The sequence below is a fragment of the Rattus rattus genome, chromosome 12 (assembly GCF_011064425.1).
Source record: "Rattus rattus isolate New Zealand chromosome 12, Rrattus_CSIRO_v1, whole genome shotgun sequence".
NCBI lineage: Eukaryota > Metazoa > Chordata > Mammalia > Rodentia > Muridae > Rattus > Rattus rattus.
Window position 1 is genome coordinate 58,247,368 of NC_046165.1, and position 27,097 is coordinate 58,274,464.

The window sequence follows — 27,097 nt, forward strand, 5'->3', positions numbered from 1 at the left end:
TTGCTATATGAATTCATGTGGTCAGTTTCTCAACATAGATGCTATTGAATTCTCCCATGAGGAGACACAATGAGGACATCCCCGGTCTCTTCCAGAACATTCCTTCATAATGGCCCTCAGAAGATTGCTCTGGAGGGCTCATAATTTGAGCAAAGGAATTGGGTACCTTGGGGAAAGTCTCCCCAGGTCCAAGGGAGCTTAATTGGCTCTCTGTCACTAGCGCTTCTAATGTCTCAAAGCCCTACGTGCACTGGTGACTGCTTTCATCAGCACTGTGGTGGTCCTGGCTGCCAGGCCACTGTGCTGTATGTTGCGCAGTGCACGCTACAGCTCACACACCAGAGCAGGATGCATTGATAAGCCTACTGTCTCTTCCAGTTAGCATCCTTGCTGTAGTTGGATAGACTCCTGTTTCCCACAGCTGATCTGATTAGGGTCCTGCTTGTTCCTCACATGTGTTCTGATGAGAGAATGTGAGTGTGTGAAGAGAGTAAGGCACCCTTCCCTCTGTCCTCTACTGACACTCAAGTCTTCTTTGGGTGTCCCATTTCTTCACATACCTGATGTCACCCACTGCCAACTCAACTCATTTGATTTCCAAAAGTTAATGTGGGTTGCAAGTCACACGGGGGTAGGGGTGGGGGTGGGCACCATACTGCCCAATTTTGATGACAAGGGAAAACTCCAGCTATTCCTGCTAGGATGTGCTCTGTGGATGTGGTGGAGGACAGATGGGACTGTCAGAAGTCAGGGCACCACTGTCCATGGAGGAAGAAATGGTGGAGAATGACTGGAAGGCTGTCTTAGTGAATAAGCAGATTTACGATGTGGCACAAGCTATATTTCTAAGTATCTAGTGGGGAGATGGCCACACGTAACGAAGCTGTAGAATACTCGCTTTGGGAATCCAGAGTTAGATGGGAGCTAGGGAGCAGCATACAGTTGTTTGCTTGGTTTGGTTTCTAAACAGGGTCTTACAGTATAGCCCGGGTTGGTTTCATACTCACTCCGTAGCGCAGGCTAATCTTGAACTCATGAACACCATACCTCAGTTTCCCAAATGCTAGTATTACACATAGTCAGTCTCCCACACATAGTTCTGGAGCTGGGAGAGCTTCCTGGGGGTGGTGTGATGGCTCTGCAGTTACTTAAGGGAAGAATGTACAACGGGCTTAGCGCAAGGCTAATAATGAACTTAAGCTCAAGAATGCCATGAGCGTCTGAAGAATTCTCTGGAGGGGCACAGGGACAGAGTGGATAACAAAAGAATGAGGCAACTCTCTTCTTGGAACTTATACCCAAGGCTTTTGGTTTTTCCTGCTGGCAATGTTTCCTACTGTCGAAACGTCACCTTCTAATGCCATCTTGTTATTATTACAAGCTGTGACTTTAAAACCACCTGGATGAACAGTCGTGTGAGGCTCCATCTGGGTGGCTTATGTGGGCTTGGATCTGAATGCTTACAGAATCCTTGTGCAGATTTCCCTCAAGGGGACCATGCAAACCTGTTGCTTTGCTGTAGGGACTTGAAATGATAGATGAGGATACCTAGCACGTAGTAGGTCCCAGGGACTGGAAGTGTTGGTGGTCTGGTCTAGCACTGAGTTTTCTACAGGGGGGAAACTTCGTTTTTGTTTTTTTTTTTTTTTTTTACTTAGCCACTTATCTGTCTTATTTTCTAACTTAGAAAATATCTACATTTGTATTTTAAAATATACAGTGTTCTTCAAGGAGTTTACCCTGGGGCTGGAGGTATGGCGTAATACATTACATGCCTGGTGTACACAAGGTCCTGGTTTCTACCTCTAGTACTATAAAAAGGGAGGGAGGGATGGAGGGACTGAGGGAGGGAAGGAGGGAGGGAGGGACTGAGGGAGGGAGGGAGGGAGGGAGGGACTGAGGGAGGAAAAGAAGAGATAGAACCAGAGGGAAGGAAATGGAAGAAGGCAGGCTCAGAGAAGAGATTGATGCTCAAAGAGGCTTGAGAAATTTTTCGTTAAACAAGCTGAGGACTGGATAGTGGCTCAGTGATGGGTTCCTGCCCTATAACTGGGAGGCCTTAGGCTCTATTCCTAGAACACACCTCCTTTAGCCCCTCCCTGAAAATCATGAACAGATTCTTTTGCAGCAAGGCTTCTCAGAATCTTCAGTTTTACCTGATGAATTACTGAGACAAGGCCACAATGTGGTATTTGTCATTTGCCTAAAGGAATTCGTCTTTTGTACGCAGGACCTGTTGATTCTCTGGCAAGCCTTCATAGACCCCCCTCCACAGCAGAATGGGAGAGATAGAGAGGAAGGGAAGTGGACTATGGGCTGAGAGGTAATAGTTACTAGTAGGAAGGAGATGTGGATTTGTACTGAAAGAGTGTTGGGGAACAGAGATAAGTCAATAGATCTGCATGTATCAAGGAGGTAGAGTCAACAGAAATTGATGATTAATCAAATGTGGGAGGGAAGAAGAGGAAGGAGACAAGAATGACTCAAACTCTGGCTTGGGCAGCAGAAAAGGTCCTGGTGCCATTCACTGGGGCAAAAGAGGAAGTCCATCCTGAGATTTCAGCTTCATACGTGTTCTGTTTGAATACTTTTAAAACACTCTTATGGAGGAACGTGGTCCTGCAGGTCGGAAAGATGACAAGACATATACAAGAGCATTTGAATGCCAACCTGCAATGGCAGTCAAGCCCGAGAACCAGGCCATCTGTGAAAGATGAGGAGAACAAGAGAAGGATTCCAGCTAGGGTGATCAGGGAAGGCAGATTAAGAGCTGGGTCAGAAAGAGTAGTTAAAAAAAAAAGCAACCAACAGAGGTGGGAATAGGGCCAAAAAAGGAATGGTTATCAGTGTGGGATGCTAAGAAGTTCTAAGACAAAGTCAGAAGTAGGTTCACTGACTTCAGGACTTTCAGGACTACATGTCATGGATGACATTTTGCTGGGCAGTTCCACCACAGGAGGCCTTTGGTGTGGAGAGAGAATTAACCAACATGGCAGCTCATTTTTGACCAACAAAGGGAACATCACAAGGTCCTACATTGAGAATGCACATAGTAGGTTTGAGGCCATCAGTGCCCTAAGATTGACAATCAAAGCCATGTTAATATCTTTGTTTTCACTCCATCTCTTGGGAAACATTGCTATAAATGTAAACTATTGAGTGATATGAGATTGTTTTTTAAAGGATATAGTTTATATGGTGGAGATTGGAGGGAGGCAAGCATGGCCACAGGTAGAGGTCTGTGGAGAGATGGTGAGAGCATCAATGAGGATAGCCATGGATATGGTAATACTGATGATAGCTCCAGCAATGGTAGGGATGATGGCAATGGTGGTGATGGTGATGGTGGTGTATTGATGTTGGTGGTGTATTGATGAGAGGGTAGTATATTGATGATAGTGATATTGATGATGGTGGTAATAGTGGTGGTAGTGATGGTGGTGATGGTGGTAGTAGTATTGGTGATGATAGTGGTCTTAGTGATGGTGGTGGTGGTAGTAGTGATGATGCTGGCAGTGATGGTGATAGATGATGATGATGGCAGCAGTAATAGTAATGATGGCAATGACAGAGCTAAGGGATTATGCTGAGGATGAAGGTGCTGGTGATGATAAAAGCTAACATTTTACCCCATGTCCCCTACTTGTTATCTTACTGGCTTCTCAAAAGGCCCCTCTGAAACACTTAGTGTTATAATCTCTACTTTCTATTTAAGGAAACGTAGTGCAGAGGAGTTAAGAAAATTGTTATTTAAGTAGTGGGTTTTGTTTTCAAACCCAGACAATCCGCCTCCAGAGCATACACTCTTAACCAATTCAGTCTATGGAAGGGAGTGGATATGATTCAGTTGAAAGTGAGAGGCTCTGATGATGGATCAGGAATGTGAGGCACAGGAGATGTGAAAAGCTTCAGCCTGACCTAGAGAGGAGCCCATGGCCTGAGATGCGTACTGGAGGAAGCTGGCTGGGGAAGGGGCATCCTCCACTCAGTTCTGTCTCTGAGCACACTTGAGATGCCTTCAGATTTTCAAGTGGCAACACTGAAAACACGATCGGTCAGTGATTCTGGAGAGAGACTCAGTCTTGGTACAGACATTTGGATTGGTCAGCCTCTGGATGCTGGCTGAATGAAACCCTGTGGATAAGACGATACAGAAAAGCAACATGAATAATCTGTCTTCTGTTCTACAGCTATTATTGTGTGCCTCCAATACCAGACACCTGCATGGAACATTGACATTCTCCAAACATGGTGTAATTCCTTGTTCTTGTAGGCTTCCTGACCAAGGGTATGGCATTGACTCACATCCATGAATGAACCTTTAAAAGGCAATGCACGTGCTCTGACAGAAAGAAACAGAACCCAGGCAAGTGCACAACACAGAGAAGACGTTGGTCAAACACCAGGGACCAGCTTTGTACAATGCCTATTTTGAGGGCATAGTCCACTATGTGGAGAGATGAGGCCCAAGCCCAACATCCTTGCCTAAGATTCTCCTGAAGTTGCGGCCTCTTCCTCCCCTGCTTCCAAAGCCTACACTGTCTCCCCTATCACTTGGCCTTCAGTGAATTTTTCTCTTTCACTCTACGTCCCTTTATCACCCTCCCAGTTCTCAAACTGCTGCCAACCTTTTCAGACTTGCCAAGCACATGTCCCTCTATAAGAACACTGTTGCAACTCCAACCACCTCTCCTAGCTATGTCTGATGAAACAAAAGCAATGGAGACTTGTCCTAGACAGCCCACATTGGTGTTGTGGTCTCACAGTATCCTTACTCCAGATAGACTGATGATTTCAAGTTTTTAATCTTGACTCTTCTCTGCATAAATGTGAATGCCCCACTGTGCTTTTTTCTGTGATGAAGCAAACTATGACCAAGCAGGCGTGGCAGCACTTAGCTATGACCCCAGCTTTCTAGAGACTGAGGATCATCAGTTCCAGGCCAACCTGAGCTACACAGTGAGACTATATCCAAAATAGAACAGCTCTGCAAATAACCACTGGCCTTGGAGCCTAAGTTCTTGCAGAAAGCAGGCAGTGGCTAATGAGATCAGCAGTGCCCAGATAAGACATGGGGTGCTGACCTTAAATTCCTACGACTTTTTCTTTTTCTTTGAAATCATGTTTGTTGGGAGCTCTGAGTCTCTATGACAGACTTGTGTCATTATATTTTCCTCTAACATGCTAATTTGCTTGTCTGGGAAAGGGGTTAAGACAACACCTTGCAAACAAGGATCATCCTTCACGTTTTGTTTTGTTTTTAAATCTGCCCTCTAGTACCTTTTCCTTTTCTTTTTCCGCTTACCCATTCTAACTAGTTTGCAGTGACCATAGGCGACCTGGGTTCCATCCTAGTTGGTATGCACTGTCCAGGGATGATTAGTAATGAACCATGAACGAGAGGATAAATTTTATGATCACCCAGGTCTAAGTGCCATGTCCCTCTCTGTTCAGGATGTTGAAGGGCTAGCTCACACTCTCTTCTCCTTCTGGCTGACTCTTGCTGGTCCATTCTGTGCCCGAGTCTGTCCATCATTAGAATTTCTGCTTTTCATATGGGAAAGCATTAAGCTAAGCTAAGAGTGGGCTTGTGCCCATGATAAAATGTATCTCAAGAGTTGCTCTCACCCATGTGATAATACAATGTATCTCAAGAGTAGCTGGAACCCAGCAGCATCTTCTCCTAGATCCCTTTTCAAGCTCCTACCAGGTACAGATGAGAAATCAAGATTTATTTTTGCCAGTTGTAGTGGCTCATATCTGTAATTTCAGCACTTGGGAAGCCAAGGCAGGGATATTTCTGGAAATTTGAGACCAGCCTGAGTCACAGAATAACTTCTGGCCTAGCCAGGGATACATAGTAAAATCCTGTCTTAAAAAGGGACAGGACTGAAAATATGACTTAGCAGTTAAGAGAACGTCTTTCAGAAGACCCAGGTTCAATTCCCAGCACCTGTATGGGGACTCACAAGTCTGCAACACAACTTGTAAGGGATCTAATGCCCTCTTCTGGCCTCGGTGGGCACCAGCCACTCAAAACACTCAGATACATAAAATAAAAGTTTTTAAAAATAATATAAAGAAGTAAGAAAAGAAATAAAGAATTCATCTTGGTTTTTGTCCTGAACTGAAGTCTTCTGAAGCTTTCCCCACCCTGTCCAGATGCATTTCTTCCACCCATGGTGGTCTCTCCAGATTGCAGATGTCCTTTGGGTGCTGTTTGCTTGACAAGAGGAGGGCAGGATCCAGCTCCCCAAAGCATTGGGCTCTGCACACACCTCCACTCACTACCATCACCTGTCAATTCCCATAAGCCTTCCTGAGAGGAAGATTAAGGTATTGTGACAAAGGGCCCTGCCCTAACTTATCAAGGGCTTCAAGTTTAGTCCTGTTACCTAACTAGATACAGGGAACTAGGGGATGGATGCTTTTGTACCCTTTAATTCATATGTTGAAGCTCTAATCCCTAATATGATAGATAGGGAAATAAGAACATTCAGGAGGAGCTAGCACTGAATATTGGTGTGTTCCCCAAATTATCAATGTGGAAGCCTAATATTTAATATGACAACTTGGGAAGGCAAGGCCTTTGGGGATGTGATTAAATCATGAGTGGCAGTAGAAGTGCTTACGAAGAGGTTGAGAGCCCAGCGAGCTGAGTCAGCAGTTGATTGCATGCTGCCCCTGCTGAAGCCACATCAGTGGCCCACAACTGCATGGAACGCCAGTATCAGGGTGTCTAAAGAGTTCTTCTGGTCTCCATGGGCACTAGACTCATGGACACAGCTCCTCTTCCCATATGCACATAATTAAAATAAGAATACAAGCATCATTTTTAAAACGCTGTTGAAGACCCCTAGCCACCTCTACTATGTGAGGACAGAGCATAGGCTCCATCTTGAAACCCATGCTGGATGCCAGATCTCTGACTCCCCAGAACTGTTAGCAACATATTCTCACTGTCTATAACTGACCAGTGAACTTTGTGGGGGCAGAAGGGACAGATTAGCCCCAGAGCCAGAGCAGGAGCTCCCTGAGGTTGGCAGGCATTCTCTGACCCAGAGACCATTTTCTTTGTCACCTCACTTCCCTCTTTCAGAGGCACAAGGGCAATGCCTCAAGGTTGGAGGAGCAACGGGAAGAAAGGGGAGGGCTCCCTGTCCAGGAAAGCTACTCCTGAGAGAAGACTTAGCCCATAGCAGGCTAGTCCCCCCACGTAAGACCAGCCCATGAAACAGGCAGGAAGGGCTCAGCCAGGAAACCACAAACCATCACCACAGAGTGACATAAAAAGGGGCACATTAATACAGGCTTCTTCTTTTCTGCACCCCTTCTCACTTCCTGTGTGTGCCTCTAGCCCCTCACACGTACCGACGCTCACCACAGTGAGAACAAAGAAGCTGTGAAGCCCGATGGGTGTCTCTTCGCTTATCTGTGTGCATAGACTCGTGACATCTGTGAATGAGGAGGCAGGTGTCTGTGCCGTTGTTCTATTTTTGATCTGATGGTTTCGTGGTTGAATATGCTCTTTAGAGCTTTTATCACCTCGCAGTGGATTCTTTCAGAGTGATAAGTTGTGCAAACTTTAGTATTTTTCTCTACTACCACTAGTTGAAAACTATCAGTTATCTGAATGGAGGATTCGGAACCTTTATAGCTGTTGTCTTTACTTCCTAACCCTGCCTTAACAGATTACTAGAAGCCAATGGTTAAAACAACAGAAATGTTTCCCTCATAGCTCTAAAGACTAGAAGTTCCAAGTGCAGGTGTCAGAAACACGCCTGGTGACTCCTGCTGTTCCTGGGCTTTGGTGGCATCACTTCACTCTGTCCCTCTATTCCTACTGCCCTCTCTACCATAGCTCTTAGAGAGACACTCTTAATTAACAGCCACACAGAGAGTGCAGAAAGGCTATAAACTGAGTTGTTCAACTTCATTATATCTACAAAGAGCCTCTTTTGAAATGTGATCTAACGGTGAGAACATGGGCATATCTTCATGGAACAATCACTTTCCTATTAGCTATCTGATTGGAATTACTAGTGTTACCTTCAGGCATGTGCAGTGAGTTTAATTTAAAGGTGTTTCATATACATATTACCTTGACACCCAGCTGGGGTCAGGGAACTTGCCAAGGGTCTCAGTTGCCAAGGAGCCTGTGTGCTGCCCTGCCCTGTCCTGCATCTGGTTTCCTGTGAGGCTGTCAGGAGAGATGGTGCCTTGTCACTTTTTAAAAGGTTTATTTTTATTTATGTGCATGTTTTTCCACCTGTGTGAATGTATGCTAGGTTTGTGTGTGGTTGCCCGCAGAAGCCAGAAGAAAACATTGAATCCCCTGGAGCTGGAGTTACGGATGGATGCAAGTCACCCTGACCTGAGTGCTGGGAACCTAACTCTGGTCCTGTGGAAGCCAGGAAGCACGCTCCAGGCAGTGGAGCCTTCCTCCACTGTAACTTTACCACAGTCTTCCATAACACTCCGCTGCTCACCTGCCTGCTCTCTGTTTCCACGGGGTACCCAGATCTTAGACAAGAACTCATCACCATCTCGTGAAGTCCTCTTCCTAGAGACTAGTTAGGATCCTACTATGCTGTTGTCACCATGACTGGGACACGAAGCTTGGACTTCAGTGGGATGTGGCACTGGGTGTTAAATGGCCACACACAACAAAGAATCTTTTTGCCCCATCATAGTTAGTGGCACTATTGATATAACAAAATACCATGACCAAAAGCAAGTTGAGAAGAAAAGGGGTTATTTGGCTTACACTTCCACATTGTAGTCTGTCATGAAGGAAATCGGGGCAGGAATTCAAACAGGGCAGGAGTCTGGAGAGTGCTGTTAACAGGCTTGGTCATCATGGCTTGTTCAGCCTTTTTTAAAATAGAATTTAGAAACACTAGCCCATGAATGGCACCACCCATAATAGGCTAGGCTCTCCCACATCAATCACTAATTTAGCCATGCCCTGCAGGCTTGCTTATAGCTCAATCTTATAGAAGAAGCATTATCTCAATCGAGGCTTCTTCCTCTCCGGTGACTCTAGCTTGTGTCAAGCTGACATAAAATTTAGCCAGCATATGCCCCAATGTCAACAGCACCCTGTTGAGACTCTTCAGTGAGATTGGTAAGCTTATAGCAAATGTAAATACTCTAGACCCATCCCCCATAGCCAATAACACTCTCCAGCTGTTCATTCTGAAGCAAAGCAAGTGACCCATTCTCCAAGCCAACTTCACAATGAATTATAAAGTCATTACTTTAAAAGGTACCAGAGTAGTGGGGAACTTTTATTTGATTTCTTTTAAAGAAGTGCATTAACCTGCCTGGGACTTTCCTGTCTGTCTTTTCTTATTCTTTCTTCCTCCTGAAGCTCATCTTAGCATTAAGAGCTCTTCCTTGTGGCATATTAACAATCAGAATTTTGAGTAGAGCAGGTCTATATTTAACAGGGTATTTTTATTTTTGAAGACAACCTCTGTGCTCCAAGTCAATTAAAGATAAGACACATGTTACTGTCTCAAAATCTTTTTTATTCTCTTTTTCAAAGTTCTACCTTCTATCTTCACATAGAACAAAAAAGGCAAGGAAGACATTGCTGTACTGGGCTTGGTGCTTATGCCCTAAAGCTCTTGCAGATCTTTGCTCTGGGCAGAATGAAGCCATTTTTCTCTAGACTGTTTCTACAGAGGACAAGTATGGCCAGGTCAGCTCTGGGTATGGCCCAATCATCCTGGACCCAATTTTATTATATATAATCTTCCTTCTGTTTCTGATAGCAGCATCCACATTCACTCATTACTTATGGTCCCATCATGATAACTACTATTTATTGAATAGCTGATATGTACCAAGCCTTGTCTAAAATCTTTATGTATTTGGAATCAATGACATAAGGCAGGCCAGTCACAGTTATATATCATATGTCAAAACAACCTAGTCTGAAATCTAAAAAGAACTGGAGATAAACTTAAGCCTGCACTGATGTCTCTTGGAGAGTTATCACTGGAAGCTACTTTTTGAGACAGGACACAGTTTGGAATTCTCAACCAATCTCTGACTAGAACTCAAAGAGGGTCTGTGTCTATCTGATCCAAGATCAGACACAGGAATTTGTTTTAGTCCTATTGTGCCAATGTCTTTATTAGATTCCCAGAAGTATTAACAAAATACCCCTGTAGTGTGGCTGAAGACCTCAGAAATGCGTTGCCTCATAGCTCTAAAGTCTAGAAAGCCAAGATCAAGGTGTTGGTAGGGCCATGCCCTTGAACCCTGTGGAGGAATCCTTGCTCGCCTCTTCTCAAGACATGATGATTTGTATTTTGTCTTTGGTGTTCTTTGGCTTACAGATCCTTCCCTCGAATCTTGCTTCTGCACCTGCCATTTGCATTCTTGTGTGCCTGTCTCTCTTGGTGACTTAATGTCCCCCTTTATAAGAACATCAGTCAGATGGGAGTAGGAGCTGCCAAATGACTGGTGTCAAATCATTTTAATTTGACTAGTCTGCAAAGATTTTTTCCCAGTAGGTTTCCAATGAAAGAAAAGCAGATGTGGCTCCAACATGTCTTTTTGGAGAACTAAAATTCAGCTCATAACAATATGTTACTAGACAGATGTACACTCAAAGTTCTTTGGAATCCACAGAGGAACCCCGAATCCTATCAATCTAGAGGGGTAAGGAATGGCTTTCCAATGACCCCTCAGAGTGCTGCCTAGGAATCCAGAGAGGAACCAAAACCTCTATCAGATCAGGGGAATCCAGAACATGCAAGACAGAGGAATATTGACAAGGACTCTCCTAAAACATGGCAGAGAGGGAGGAACATGGAACCAAAAGAGTAGTTAGAGCCAGGCTGTCTTGGTGGAGGATGTTGGGGAGCAGGCTGTCTTGGTGGAGGATGTTGGGGAGCAGGCTGTCTTGGTGGAGGATGTTGGGGAGCAGGCTGTCTTGGTGGAGGATGTTGGGGAGCAGGCTGTCTTGGTGGAGGATGGTGGGAGGGCCTCAGCTATCACATTGATTTTGTTTAGTAACCTGGCCGCATATGTGAAAAAGCTTAAATAAACCTCAGAAAAATTTAGGTGTTTATTAAAGTAGATGAGCTTAAGGACCATAGTAAAAGCAGAGAGGTCACGTGAGGAGGCTCTGGGATGTGATGGGTACTGTGAAGGGAAGGAGAGCTCGGTTGCTCAGATGATCTTGGGGGATTATTTAATAATGGGAGGATTGCATAATTTGCAATTTCAAACTTGTGTGAGGGCAGTGGGGAGGTGAATCAGTAGACCAAGTGCTTGTCACACAATTGTGAGGACTGGAGCTCAGACTCCCAGCATCTGGGTACAGAGCCTACCTGCGATCCAGCTCCAGGGGCTGAGACACTGTGTCTCCAGAGCAAGATGGCCAGCTAGACTAGCAAAACAGCGAGTCCCGGGTTCAAGTGAGAGACTCTGCCTAACATATGAAGTAGGGAATGTCTTTTAGAAGACACCTGGCATGAACTTCTGATCTACACATTTGGATACGTGTACATGCGTGCATGCACACCACACACATACAAATGAATGTTAGGAAGTGGATGTACACAAGCTGTGACAGCTATGACATCATTAGATGATGTCATCTTATGGGACTACTCTCCTAAATGTGGTCTACCACCAACTGAAAAGCCCTCACATAGTGTGTGGGTGTGGGGACAAGTTATGTAGAGATAATCCTTCTTTGTTTCTGACCTACAAATGGAAAAGTCAAAGATCAGGAAGAGGTGGGGGAAAGACCTTCTGAAATCTTCACATTATTTAACAATTTGAATAAATCAACATGAACCTAGGAGAAAGGACAAATTTGAGGAATACATACATTTTCAAGAAAATACCAGAAGTCTTTTTGAGTCTAGACTGTAACACAAGACAGCTAGAAAGCCTGCCGTTCAGCACCGGAAGCCTTGGTATAGGAAGGAGGCGAGGTCTTCCTGGAGTCAAAGGAACCCTGGGTTTATCTAAAGATCCAGCACTTGTTAAAACCTCAGGTTGCATGTGGCAATTGAGTGAGGATGGAAATATCATGTACTGTCATTTAAAGGAGTGCTTTATTAATAGAGAAAGAAATATTTGACTGTGGCAGCTGATGGACTGGGGTTAGGTACCAATACTACTGCTCCAGCTGTTTGCATGTGAGCTCTCAGGGGAGGCAGGGCTGGAGGCAGTGAAGGGCAGTTGAACCCCTGAATGGAAGCCATTCTGGTCCTCCACTTGATTCACAAGCTTCTCCATGGCTGAGCGGTGTGTGCTTACCGAGCCATGGCCCCATAGTTCTTCAATGTGCACGTGGCAGATGGTGGCTGATGCTTTGAATACAGAACCATCTGCAGCTTGCTAGGGCAAGAGTAGACGATCACAGGGGAACACTGCAGCCCAGGAAGTTTGTTGTCCTGTTAGAAGACTTTTCTTGTCAGAGCTAGATTCACAGTCTAGTACTTTTTAAGCATATATCTTATATTTTGAGGTAATTATATCATTTTTCCTTTCCTTTTCCTCCTTCCGTATCCCATGAACCCTACCTTGACCTCTTGGTCTCTTTTTTCTTTAATTGTTGTTTCGTGTGTGTGTGTGTGTGTGTGTGTGTGTGTGTGTGTGTGTGTGTGTGTGTGTGTGCTCCTAAATATGTAACTACAATCTGCTCAGTCTCTATAATGTTATTCGTGTGTATGTCTTCAAGGCTGACCATTTTGTATTGGATAACCAATGGCATGCTCTTCCCTGGGGAAGACTGTTTCTCTGTTCTCAGCACTCCATAGTTGCCTGAAGTTTTGTCATGTCTGGTCTGGTCTGGTCTGGTCTTGTCATTGTCTTGTCTTGTCTTTGTCTTTGTCTTGTCTTGTGTAGGGTTGTGCCCTCATGAGATTTCCCTCCCTTTAATTTTATCATGTCTAGTAGTGTCAACTTGCTCATGTCATGTTAGTGCAGCCATGTTGATGAGACTTCTTGAGTGTAACTTCTGGCATTTCCAGGAGACACAGTCTCACAATAAATTCCCTGTTCCTCTGCTTCTTACTTTCCCCCTTCTTCTATAAAGATCTCTGAGCCTTAGGTGCAGGATTTGTGTTGTAAGCGTATCCATAGGGATTGGTCTCTACCCTCTTCATTTTGATAAGCTGTAGTTTTCTGTAATGGTCTCCATTTGTTGCAAAGAGGAGTTTCCTTGAGGAGTGAAAACTACACTATGTGTGTGGGTGTAGGGTTATATACTTAGAATGTAGTTGGGGATTATGCTGCTTTAGTAAAGTGTAGATTACAGATTCTCCTCTAAGCTCCATGGTTTTACTAACTCCAGATAGCTGACTAGGTTTCTAGTATCAGCATGATTTCCCTCTTATTGAGCTGACCATCAGATCTAATTAGAGAGCCATTATTTACCACCAGGGTTTGTGTGCACCCTTAGGGAGGGTTATGGAGCCATACTGGTTGTTGTGGTTCATTGAGTAGGACTACTGGTTGTTTTCCTGCTTTGAAAGCTTGCATTATGCCTTCTGGTACCATAACAGCTGGTCTTCAGGGAGACATCTTTCGATTCAAATCCAGCTTGAGTACTCTGGGTCCTGTTTCTGACATGCATGGTCACACATTAGTTTGCATGATACAATGTTGATACTCTTTCTGTGTGGTTATGAGCATCACATTCGTTTCTTCTAGCCCTGTCTGAAGGATGGACATAATTTGCCTCAAAGTTCTGACATGATGTATTTCCGCAGTTATACAGTTAACAGACTTCACAGGTTAAGGGTTCATCAGACACCCCTTCCCTAAGATCCTGAGCCACCCACACTTTCGCTATGAATTAGTTGGTTCCTACTTCCTCCTCAGGCTCAATGAATTACTAAAATAAGTCAAGGAACTGAGGAAAGTACAATACTTCAAGCTGTAGTTTTATCCTAGTGGATACAAATTAATACCTAAGAAGCACACAGAACATCTTGGGAAGCTTCTATACTTAAGAGCCATCACCTGCTAGACAAAGCAATGCATATCACCAAGTCTCGGGTGAACTCCTGATTCAGATACAGTAGAGCTTCCAAAATGGAAGAAGGCATAGTTGATGATGATTGAACTCTTAGGCCACATGGATCTCCATCCCCTGTGCCCACCCCAGTCCCTAAGCTCAGGCTAACTCTCGAACTCCAAGTTGCAACTCTTCAAGTACGTAACTGGTGTTTACAATCTAAATAACTAAATATGGTTGGTCAGTCACCACCCCCCCCATCCCTTCCTCCATGCTTCTGAAACTGTGGGTCCTTCATGTGTTAGAACTCAACATGAATTACAAAGCTAGTCCTACCATCAGGAAAATCCCAAAATTTGGAACCAAGGACAAAGATCAGCCAAGTCCTCTATAATCCAACCTCAGTAGCCAATCTGGTCACGTGGGTGGAGAGTTACAGTGCCATTCAGTGAGGCTGTCTGTCTCCAGCACCATCTACATTCATCCTCAGGAAAGGTATGTACAGCATGGGCTATGCCTGCCTTGCCCCATGTGAGTGCTTTAGGATGATGGGAGTGTAGTAGTCAGGAATACCCATCATACTCCAACCATTGGTTCTGGTCCAAATTGATGTTTTAGACTCACCTAGTGCTGTCTGCTTTCCTTTTAGTCCTGGAGTCATCTATTTCTACAAGGGCCTTGGCCCTTTTCCAAAGGAACAGTACTTGGAAACTAAAACTTAGGCTTGGATTGAAAACCACTATGACATGGCATTGCTCACTAAGCCTTTTGGTAGAATCAACTCGAAACTCAACCCCTCTTCCCTTCATTGTACGTCACTCAAGCCACAACTTCAAAACAACCCCTTATTACATGGGCTACTCTATCTTTCCCTTTCCCTAACTGCTAGAAGGCTCCACTCCTTTCAATACATGTCTCTCTTTGCTATGCTCCCCTGTAGGTAACCAATTTCACCCTCATTCCATTCCCTCTGACCCTGGTCTGGCTGCTAATGCCAGCTCCTCAGCCTTACCATTCTGACCCTTGGCTCTATCAGCACTTACAAGAGAAAGAAATAGATTAAGGGTGTTGGGGCGGGGTAGGTATCAAAAGATAGAAGAATAAAACAAAATTGTTTTGTTAAATGGGATCCTGAGAGTACTGCATTAAAATATGCTCATTTAAAGAAAAAAAAAGTATTAACCTTGAGCCCAGCAATATTCCAAAGAATTTCACAAATGTAATCTCCACAAAACCACTTCAGGCTCCATTACCTCCTCATTTTTAAGGAAAAGCCTAAAGCTTTCAGGAAAATCTTTTGGAAAAGCTGAATCTGGATCTGAAGGCCTATATGTACAAAATTACCAAAGAACTAATTTTAAAATGAAAGAAAAGAAGTGGAGAGAACCAACGGTTCAAATCTGTCTTTAGTCCCTGAGTCACCTCTCAAAAGAGTAATTCTTACAAAAGAGTAATTCTACTCTTTTGGATTAATTGAAAGCAAATACCAGTGAATCATTTATATTACACAAACACTTTACATAAATTTTCAAACTTTCACAGTAGTTAAAAAATACATAAATGTCTTAGGTTTCTAGAAATAGAGGGCTAAATCAACATATTGTTGTTTGTTGGTGCAGTGGACTGTGACTCATCCTCAAAAAGGAAAACAAAGCTGGGACGTAGGTCAGTGGCAGAGCACGTGCCTACCACATACAAGGCCCTAGGTTTGATTCCCAGGATAACAAAACAAGAGAGAAAGAAACATTATCAGGGTGTCATGGTATATACCTGCAACCCTAGCCCCTAGGAGGCTGAAGCAGGAAGATTGCAAGGTCAAGATCATCCTGGGCCACATAATACCTTGTCTTAAAAGAAAGAGAAAGGAAGAAAGAAACCAATATATCATCCATGTGGGCAAATCTTAGACATTAAGCTAAGTGAAAGAAGTTGGGTGGGAAAAAATGCCATGCATTAAGTAATTTCATGCATATGAAATTGTAGGATAAGAAAAATTTTGAAACTATGAGAGGGGAAGAGGGAGTTAGCCACAATAGTTGACCCAGACAGAGAATCGTCTAAAAATATGGAAAAATCTATTTTAATCTTTATGTGGGTCACAAGAGAGTATTTATGTGTCAGTACTGCATTGCTTAAATTTATACATTTTAACATGTTATGTCTATGTATATGCATACATATACGCTCGTGCACTCTCATGCGAGCGTGTGTGTGTGTGTGTATGTGTGTGTGTGTGTGTGTGTATGCGTGCATATATCTCCTTAAAGAAGAACTGGAAAGAACAACAGTAGCTCATACCTGAGGAGTAAGAACGGCAGCATCTATCCACGGAAGCAGGCTGTGCATGCAAAGAGGGCTCTTGTGCTCCTGAACTCATTTTGCATATCTGAGATTTTTCAGTTCTACATAGGTCAGAGTTACTGGCTATTATAAAATGAAGTACTCAGTTAATAGATTTCTGTTTCATAAGAGGTAGGTTCTACACTTCAGTACCAGAGGTGGGGACTGCAAGTGAGACCTGGTGGAGATATGAGGGATTCTGAGTAAAACGTCAGGGTGACCAGGTGGGTAGAGATGAACAGGAGGTCAGTAACCGAAGTGGGTAGAGAGAATGTCTGCTTCGCGGCATAGACTTTATGTTCTCCCTGGAGCTGCTGTAGATCACATCCTTAAACTCAGCCTCTGTCCTGATTTCAGAGCTGATATCAGACTGATGGTGTGAACTCTGGTCCCCATACCCCACCCCCACCCCCCACTTGTCTCACAGAGCTGTACTGAGCTTCTCTGATGGCCATTGTCTTTCTTTGTAGGAGAGGGAGTTTTATGGAAGTTCAAGAGAATTGAAAAGGAGCAACTGGAACGAAATACATGGTTGTCCAGGCTTATACATAATTGGACATTATTTTAAACCAACATTGCTTAAATATTAGTCTTGACATTTTCCTAGTAGAGAGAAAAAACACACTTGCTTCTACTTCCAATAAAGGAATTAATTGCATTTTGCTTACTAACTTAGACAACTTCTTGGGAGGCATGTTTAAAAAAAACATACAGTCTAAACAATACAGCCTCCCTCCTCCTCCTGGCCAGCCTGCAGCCTGCGGTCCGGGGAAGGCTGATGTAGGCTGGGTATCTGTGCAGTTCAGACTCCTAGCTCACAGAGGTCAGTGTCTGTGATGTTCTAAATCTGCATCCAGGGAACTCTGCTTTGCCAGGAGTGGACTCAGCTCACTCACTCGATGTGGGCCCATGGGAGAACTGTGATTCCAGAAGCTAAGTTGAGCTACTCAGGGCCTTCTGAAGCCTTGCAGTTGACATTCGTGTTAATCAGGCTCTGTGTCTGGGCCAAGAAGTGGGGGCATTGGTCTGTGGGTGTGGGACGTGCTGAAACTGTGGGTAAAAGAAAAATAAAACCCCAAGAGCAGAACAAGGAAGCTAGTGTCTTCCTGTCAGCGTTCCTGAGATCATCTTTTTGTGGGTTGTCCCTTAGCGTCAGCCTCGTGCTTCTGTCTCCTCCGGCTCTGCCATGCTTAAAGCCAGCCTGGCAAAGCAAAACACGGGAGTCCAGGGCTTCAGGGCTCACAATCCCAGCTTAGTCCCAGCATCAGTTTACTTGCCAGCTAGAACACAGTGGTGACACCTGCTTGCTTCCCTGTGTCCCGTGGACTCAGTGCGTCTTGTGGGGAGAAGACCTAGCAGAGCTTGGTCTTGTACTGCATCCTGCTGGCTAGAATGGAAACCATCCAGAAGGGGCTTTTCACAGGGCACATGCCCGGCTGGTATTAATTGTTTTGAACTGTGCTCTCAGCCTCTGCATCATGTCCCCACTTCTGCTACCTCCTCCCACTTCCTCTGTCTGTCTCATCTTGCCAAATTGTTCATTCATCAGGCAGAGCACACTGTGTCCCAGAGCGGGCGCTAACTATTAGAAAATCAGAAATAGATAATATCCAAGACAGATTGCCACACAGGGTTAGGGCATGTGCACGGGGAGCCCGTGAGAGCCCAGCAGGGGTGCATCCCTGGTCCTCAGCCCTCTTGTCTCCTCCCTAGGAGATCATCACCTCCATCCTCCTGAGTGGGCGAATAGGGCCCAACATCCAGCTGGCTGAATGCTATGGGCTGAGGCTGAAGCACATGAAATCAGATGAGATCCACTGGCTGCACCCACAGATGACTGTGGGCGAAGTGCAGGACAAGTATGAATGTCTACATGTGGAAGCCGAGTGGAGGTAGGAATGGCATCCTCCCTTCAAGCATTCCCAAGGCCCAGAGTCTCCTAGAAAATTGGAGTGGCTTTCTAGACTGAGTCCTCCCAGCATGTCCTGATAAGAGTATGTTTGAGATCTAACCTGGGTTTGTAGAGAATCCTTATTTCAGGACTGTATTTAGGCTACAGTTCCCGATCAGATGCTGTTGCTGCTATGGTAAAGGGGAACAGAGGGTGGGAAGGAAGGAGAGCCCAGGCCAAGGGTTGGTCTTTGAAGTAAGGAAACTGGTATCTGTGCCAAAAGCCTCACGGATAGGCCTTGCATGCAGAGGGGCAGAGTAGCTTCGGCCCTGTGAGTCCTACTGCTCTCTTGGAAATCTAGCTTCCCAGTGTCAACTAGAGTGTGTCTTGTTGCAGGTATGACCTTCAAATCCGCTATTTGCCAGAAGACTTCATGGAGAGCCTGAAAGAAGACAGGACTACACTGCTCTACTTTTATCAACAGGTGAAGCGCGCCCCAGTGTCTCATGGCACTTTAAATGAGAGACAAATCCATTCTCTTCAGAGGAGACAGAAAGATAAAGAACAGCCTTCTAGAAGGCTTCCCCCTGAGGCTGTTTCCTAAGCGCCATCTCCCATCTGTGTGGCCAGGTACCTGTGAAGCAGGAAAAGCAGGGTAGTGACAGGCACGGAGAGGGGTGTGGTTCCAGCCGCTTCTGCCGCTGACCACCCTGGTATTACCAGGGACTGCATTTGCATGAATTTGCTTTCTCCTCTTCAAGTTTAGAATAGTGACACTTGCTTTAGAGAGTTGTCACAAGGGCCAAGTGAGGTCCACGGCAGAGTACTGGCGAATTGGCTGAGGAAGAGCCAAACACAAGCTGTAGCTCTCTCCAATCCCCATGGTGTAAATACTCCTGGTGTGGCCTCTTTCAGACCACCATGGCATTCACTGGCTCTCAGAAGTGTGACAGCTGACTCTCTTGAGCTGCCTGAACCACTCGCATTCCTTCAGACTAAACAAGTAGCTGTCACAGCGCTGCTGCCTGCGCAGAGGAAGCTCTAAGCAGTGACACAGCAGGCACTGTCGCTTTCTTTCTGTCTCTGCACCTCCCTTCCTGTTGGCCAGACAGCAACCCAGATGTTTTGTGGACTCTGGGTGACATTTATAACTGCTTATCATCATGGGCTTGGATAAATCACTAACTTCCCCCCCAAATCTTCCTTCCTTCCTTTCTTCATCTCTCTTTCTCTTTTATTTTTCTTACAATAATGACTGAACCCAGGATATCACACCTGCTAGGCAAATATTTTTTTTCCACTAAACCAAATCCTCAGCCATTTTTTTTCATGCAGTGCCACATTTTTATTCTTTTTCAAAGATTGATTGATTGATTGATCGATTGATTGTATATGAGTTCACTGTCGCTTTCTTCAGACACACCAGAAGAGGGCATCAGATCTCATTACAGATGGTTGTGAGCCACCGTGTCATTGCTAGGGATTGGCCTCAGGACCTCTGGAAGAGCAGTCAGAGCTCCTAACCACTGAACCATCTCTCCAGCTCCACCTCATTTTTATTTTATTTGTTTTGTTGTTTTTGTTTTGTTTTGTTTTGAGAAAGGATCTCTCTATGTAGCCCTGGTTCTCCTGGAGCTGGCTATGTAGACCAAGTTAGAACTCACAGAGATCCACCTGCCTCCCCAAAACTGGGATTAAAGGCATATGCCACCATGTTGACTCCAGAAGTGTCTCATTAAGCTGAATAAGCGGGCCTTGACAAATTCATGTAGCCCAAAGAGACCTTGAGCCTATACTCCTCCTGCTTTAGCATGCAGAGTAGCTGAGGTTACAGGCCAAACCACTAGCCTGGCTTTAGTTTTAGTCTATCAAAACTGGCAATGGGAGAGGGGCATGAAAATGTCTCTCCATGGTGGGATACTGTCTTAATTACTTTCTATTGCTGTAAAGAAGCATCATGACCAAGGGAAGTTACTGAGGAAAGACTATTAGGTTTATGGTTCAAGACCATTATGGTGGGGAGTGTGGCAGTAGGCCAGCAGGCATGGTGCTAGGGCAGTGGCTGAGAGCTTACATCCTTATCTGTAGGTAAGAGGCAGAGAGAGAGAGAGAGAGAGAGAGAGAGAGAGAGAGAGAGAGAGAGAGAGAGAGAAACAGACCAGACACTGGGAATATTCTAGACTTTTGAAACATCAAAGCTTGCCTCCAGTGACACACTTCCTCCCACAAGGCCATACCTCCTAATCCTACCAAAGAGTTTCTCCAACGGGGACAGGCATCTAAATATATAAGTCTATAGGAGCCATTCTCATTCAAACCACCAATCTGTACATCAGTGTGTTTACCTCCCAGAGCCTGTGCTCCAGGAAGTTAAAATGAGGGCATGAGTCTGACCCTTGACCTTTCTTCCACCAGCTCCGGAATGACTACATGCAACGCTATGCCAGCAAGGTCAGTGAAGGCATGGCTCTGCAGCTGGGCTGTCTGGAGCTCAGGTAGGTAATTGCAAGCCCTCTTCTGGGAAAGCACAGTGTTAGCTTCGGACTTGCTGGCTTGTCCCTCCTCTAGGAAGTGAAAGTGGGTATGTGAGAGACAGGAAGAAGAGGAGAGGAAGCTAACAGGTGGAAGGACTCACAGTCTAGTCTTCATGATAGACAAGGGAGAAGGGTCACTCCCTCTCCACCTGGTCTCCTCCCACCATGGCCTGTCCCCACTTCTCTGTGCCCTGTCTCCGCCCTCCACAGCCTGTCTCTACCCTCATTTCTAAGTTGCCTGTCTCTCCTACCTGCCCATCACTGCTGCTGTTACTCAGTGATTCAGTAATGTTTCTAGAACTGTAGCCTGGGTCTAGGAAACCACTCAAAGGTAGGGATCTCAGGCTGGGCTGCCCAGTGCTGCATTTCAAGCTCCAGGAGGTAGGTACTCAATCTGTACCTATGTTAGTGCACCATCCAACCATGACTTCCAGTTTGTAGTGTTTGGAGGTAGCATGCATGCTATTTATTATACTTAGAGACAGAACGAGTATGTCTCAAACAGTCTTCTACCAGGAAAAAATTACCAGAAAGAAGAAAGTTGGACTGTTCCTAGAAGGAAAAAGTTTCAACTAGCAGATAATGGGTGGGGTTATGGTGGAGAACTGGGCATTCCAGGCCCAGGAAACCGTGGAAGCAAAAGCTTTGACTGGAGAACCACAGGGAATGAGAGAGTGGAAACGATGACCATTATAATGGTGGGCTGATGATGTCATTAGAATGATATCATTAGAGTGAGACAGAAGGACAGTCTAAGAAGCCAGGCCTTATCCTTGGCTGTTGTGTCCCCTGCCATTTGAAGCAGAAGAGGACCCTGTGGCTAAACCTGTGCTGCGCTTAGCCTGGCCCTGACCAAGGCCACAACACCTTTAGTTTGACCAGCCACCTGCTACTCTACCCCTCCCACCCGTTCTGCATCTCCATCAGTGTAAAAGTAGCTTCAACGTCTGAGTGCACATTGTGGTTACCTGGGAAGTAGACACACTGTCGTCCCAACCTCACTCTTGGCCCTGTGGTCTACAAGACCTGGGTGGGACCTTATAAACTTTTAGCTAGCCTCTGAGGTGGTTTAGAGGCAGTTAGCCTGGTCAGAATTGCTGAAAGATTCAAAGACCGTTGCCAGGGAAACCATGAGAGAGTGTTACTTCTGTCTGGCCCAATATGTCATTCTGGGGGACTTCTAAATAACTCTACCTGTGACATCCATCCTAGTTGTCTGAAAACAGAACTTGACTGACACTTCATTATAACTGGGGTCTCAGAGAGAGGTTGATGGGTGGGGTCCATGGTAGGGATTGTACAACCGGACGGTGAAGATTCCATTTTGATTTGAGGATCTGAGATTGTTGGCTGGTTAAGGACTTCTCTTTGCCTTACAGTGAGTGGCAGCTGGACCCAAAGAAGCAAGGACTCAGTAGCATCCAGTATAGGGTCTGCCATCTTGGGTGCTCAGAGCTGGTGCACCAGAGAACACATGAAGTTTGTTACACATGCCCTTGTCTGTCTTCTGTACCCTCTGTAGTCCTGAAGCTTGTACGAGATGATACAGGCTTCCTTTCAGAAATGAGACAATGCTGAAAAGCAGTTCTGCTGAGCTATACATTGGTGGGGCTCATGCTAGACTGTGGTGTCATTGAGACTCCAGTGAGCCACCTGTCCAGATCTGCTGGCAAATGATGTCATATTCTTATGCCATCTTCAGACATGTTGGTTATGGCTCAAATGCCAAGCATGGCACTCAAGGGTTAGATAACCAGAGATGTATCTGAATGGCCTCTATAGTCTCATCGAGATGGAGAGGGCATACTGTGCTAGAGTCTGTTCCTTAATCACCTCAGGGTTGTCTCCAAACTCACACTGTTTCATGATCCAACATCCTGCCATGTATGTCCTGAGCCTAAACAAGAGTCAGGCTATAACTGAGGGCCAGGGATGTGATGTTCCAGTGGGCGGAAAACACCTAAGTAAACTTACGAGGCCTAGTGATTTTCAATAGGAAAATGTACAATACACAGTTTACATGGTGATGGGGTGAGTGGATGTTTAAAATCAGGTTATTACTACTTATCAAGAGTAGGACACGTTTCTGAACATCATGAGGCAGAATCTTCTAGAACTATGGTTCTTTGCTTAAAATCATGGGCAATTGTGACTCCTCCCAATATCAAGGATTGCATAACCTGCCTACAGATAAATGACATCACCAGAAAAAATAACACATCCTTTCCTGGTTTAAAGAAGCATGATGTGCGCATAAGACTGGAGACTAGTGACATCAAGCCTCGGCGGATTGGTTCCTGAGAGGAATTAGGCTGATTGGGAAGAATAGAGAGTCTAAAGCAGGGTTCCTGGACAAGAATCTTGAGTCTTCATTTGCTAAGTTACATAATCTCTCCGTGCCTTAATTTCTTCATCTATAAAACAAGAACGATGTTAGCAATAACATGGAGGGCTGTTGGGAAGAATGAGTTAGTTGATATATTTAGAGTCCTTAGAACAATAACAGGGACAGAAGTGTTCTAGAACCAGTTGTTTATCCATCGAATCGATAAGGGGGGTAGTCTGAGATCTGGAGAGTCCTGAAGAGAGGGAGAAGGACGAGGAGGAGGTCAGAGGCACTATCAGGCACGGAAGGGATGAGCAGAATGGAAGAAGGATGTTCACGGGAGAGCAGGCAGTCTACCTCTGTCCCTGGGCCAAGTGGGCGGGGCTGAGCCTTTTCTCATTACTCTTAATTATAGCTATGGTACAGGATTTTGTGTGCACCACGCAAGCAAGCGCTCTAGTAAAACCCCTCAGGCTCGGTTTATTCTTTGTTGTTGTTGTTATTTAAAGAAGTTTTAGGTTCACAGCAAAAGTTAGCAGAAGGCACAGAGTTTTCCTGGGCCCTGCACATACACTGCTTTCCCCACTGTGAGTAGCCCTTGAGAGCAGTGTACTTCCTATGGTGGATGAGTACCCACAGATGCACCAGGGTCACCAAAGTCCACAGCTCACATCGAGGTCCACTGGGTGTCACACATTCTGTGACAAACACCATGCAGGAGTTTCACTGCCACGAATATCCGTTGTTTGTCTCTCCCTCCCCAGCCACCACCGATCTTTTTGTTGTTCTGGTTTTGCCTTTCCCAGGGAATCACATAGCCGAAATGATAGCTAATTGATATTTATTTATTATTTATTGAAGGGTGCTTTATAGATGCCAGACACATCCCTTGGTGTAGTATTCTACTGTTGGGTTCGGGGTGGAAGCCAAGAAAATGTACTTCAGATGCAGAAGCTTAAAAATGAAAGCTTTATTTTCTGGGTGGCCAGTTCGGGATCTGAACCATGTCCCCGAAGGGAGATTGTACATTTTTAAAGGATGGGAACACAAAGCAAGGGAGGAGCTGGGGAGAGCTGCAGTGTTGTCCAACTGTGTTTTGACATTATGGGTTAAGCAAGGGAGCACCCGTTGGCGACTGGGCCATATCTAGGGCACCTGGCTTCAAGGTCCTTAATTCATCCTCCTAGACATTGGGTCCAGAGCTCTGAGTGATGTGTGGAGAAAGGAGCAGCAGCCTCGTGCAGCCAATTAGAGCACAACAGGCAATTGGAAACATATTTCTCTATGCTTTACCAGGACAATTAAGGAAACATTTGGAGAAGTGGGATAGGTGTTCTTTCCTAGGCCTGGGAACATGAACTTGTTTGGCTCTGTCAGCAGATAAAGAAGTTGTCCTTGAAATGTCTGGACTCAGACGACAGTTTACAGTAGAAAGGTGGTCAGCTACAGGGAAGTCCCCAGGTCCCCTAGGGCCTGGGACCTTGAATTCAGTTTTTAAAAGTGAAATGGTAGTACTTAGATCACGTTGTTTCTTTTTCTTGTTCCCTACTGCACATTAGAATATGAAGTTCTTTGACCAGATGGAAGCAGGAATATTTCCCCTAACCAGTGACAACAGAACTTTCTGAACCAAAGAGTCATAGTGAGTGTGTCACCCGGGACTTATTAAATAGTGACTGACAAGGTTAGGATTAGAGAGAGAACACTCACCTTGCTTTGCTTCAAAAATCCACAAGGAATCTGACCTTGTGGTTAACCTGTAAATGTTGGCAACAAGTTAACACCTTTATTACTGCCAAGTGGATTTGCATGTCTTTATTTTCTTCACTCCTGGGGATTGGGTGTGGATCGGTTATGAGTCTGCACCCACCCATAGACTGCTGCCATCTAGTGTTTGCTTCTCAGAATTGCAGGCTCAGCCTGGGGAGAACCCACAGGTACTAGAGGCAGTCCAGAAGACCGACACCTCTTGTCCTTCCCTCTTCAGCCTGGGAAAAGCTCTATTTTAAAGTTTTTGTTTTGACTGACACATAGTGATTGCATGCATTCATCAACGTACGATTTATTTATGGTAAGAATGTCCAATATCTGTTGCTGTTGAAATATGACATTGTTGTTAGCTTCAGTCATCACGCTGTGCAGCAGAGCAAGCACGGAGTGTCTCTTCTCACACTTTATAAAGTGGTTCAGTGTGGGAAGGTAAAGGATCCCATACTTGGGCATCTTCTTTAAATTGTGTGAGTTGGTGCTACGTACCCAGCTTTATCTGCATAGGGAACTTTAAACCAGGTCTGGGAAAGAGTGTATTTAAGGAAATGGTCATCCACTCTCCTGATGAGCCAGCCCGGGAGTCTCTCCATCTTTGAAGCCTTTTCTGCCCCTCCCCCTCGGCTCATGCATCTTCCTACATGCTAGACTGTGTGATTGGTTCTGTCTACCCTGGTAAACAAAAACATCAATGTATTGACGTCTTAGATCTCTTTTGAATACTTTGAAATCTCAAAGCACACCCCCCAAAGGCACACTTCACCCAACAAGCCACTCCTCCTCTTCCCAACAGTTCACCAACTGGAGTATTCACACAGGAGCCTATGGGGGCCATTCCACCACATTCTACTCCGTGATCCTCATAAACTTGCGGGATCATAACGCAAAAATGCATCCAGTCCAACTTCAACAGCCCCCCGTAGTCTTTCAGTTTCAACACAGTTTAAAAGTCTAAAGTCTTCTGAGGCATAGGGCAATCCCTTAACTGTAAACACACATAAAATAAAAAAAGCAGACTGCATACTTCCAACATACAATAGAACAGAATATACATTACCATTAAAAAGGGGAGCAAAGGAGACACAGTGAGAAAATACTGGGCCTAAGACTGAAAACTCTGGATCTTGTTGCTCTGTGTCTAATGTCAGATGGCTTAGACGGCTCTAACCCAGGGGTCTTCAAGCTTTCTTCATACTGCAACCCTTTAATACAGTTCCTCATGGTGTGGTGACCCCCAATCATAAAATTATTCTGCTACTACTTTATAACTGTAGTTTCACAATGGTTATGAGCTATAATGTGAATATCTGGTATGCAGGATATCTGATATGCAATCCCCAAAGGGGGCGCGACCCACAGGTTGAGAACCACCGCGCTATTCTTTTCTGCTGACTGCACCATGCTTCTCTCTTGGGGTGCTTCCACTCGCCATATGTAGCTCTTCTTGGAGTCTCATGGCCCCAGCACCTCCAACACTTTGGGATCTCCAGACAATCCAGGCTTCACTTTCCCAGCTTCATGCATTGGCTTTGCAATGGCTTCATGCAGGGACTTTCCTACCACACAGCTGACCTTAGGGGCTCTTCTCAACCACGGAGAAAGACTCCATAGCCCCTTTACTCATGTATCCATTCTGACTTGAAATCTAGGATCATGTGGAGGACACTGCCAGGTCTGACTGCCCATGTGGATAGAGTGTGGCCCCTTGAATCGCATTTGTACAAAGATTTCCTTTGTTGTTGCTTTTTACTAGTCACACGAAAGAATCAAAATTACGTTGTCTTGGAATCTCCTCCACCAAGAAAATTAATCTGCCACTTTTTAAATTTAGCGTCAAGCAGATTCTTAGGACAAAGGAAGTCAGCAGCCTCAGACTGTTGTTAAAATATCACAATAATTCCCCTCTGAATCTCTTGAACGGGCCCTCCACAGTCCACATTGTCTGCGCACTATTGTTTTCCAAGCCTGTACTAGAATAGCCCATTAGACCTTACTTAAAGGATTCAGCTGCTTTCCTAAAAGTTCCAAAGTCTTCCATATTCCTCTCCCAAAACCAGCATGGTCAGGTATGTCATAACAGTACTCCATTCTGGGTACCAACTCCTGTCTTTTTTTTCCCTATTGCTATAATAAAATGCCATGATCAAGACAACCTATTAAGAAGTAAAAATGCTGGGAGTCTTCTGAAATGTCAGCGACTGCCCCCAGTGGTACATCTCCTCCAACAGAGCCGCACTTCCCTGGTA

At 45.0% G+C, this 27,097-nt stretch overlaps 1 protein-coding gene across 1 annotated transcript in view; it reads left to right on the forward strand.

Moving 5' to 3' along the window:
• The window catches only part of Ptk2b (protein tyrosine kinase 2 beta), a 119,888-nt gene that overhangs the window by 66,264 nt on the left and 26,527 nt on the right, over positions 1-27,097 (forward strand). Inside the window, exons 3-5 of the mRNA XM_032918138.1 lie at positions 18,047-18,225; positions 18,621-18,708; positions 20,640-20,719. Coding sequence (XP_032774029.1) covers positions 18,047-18,225; positions 18,621-18,708; positions 20,640-20,719 — 347 coding nt within the window. The remainder of the gene's footprint in view (positions 1-18,046; positions 18,226-18,620; positions 18,709-20,639; positions 20,720-27,097) is intronic.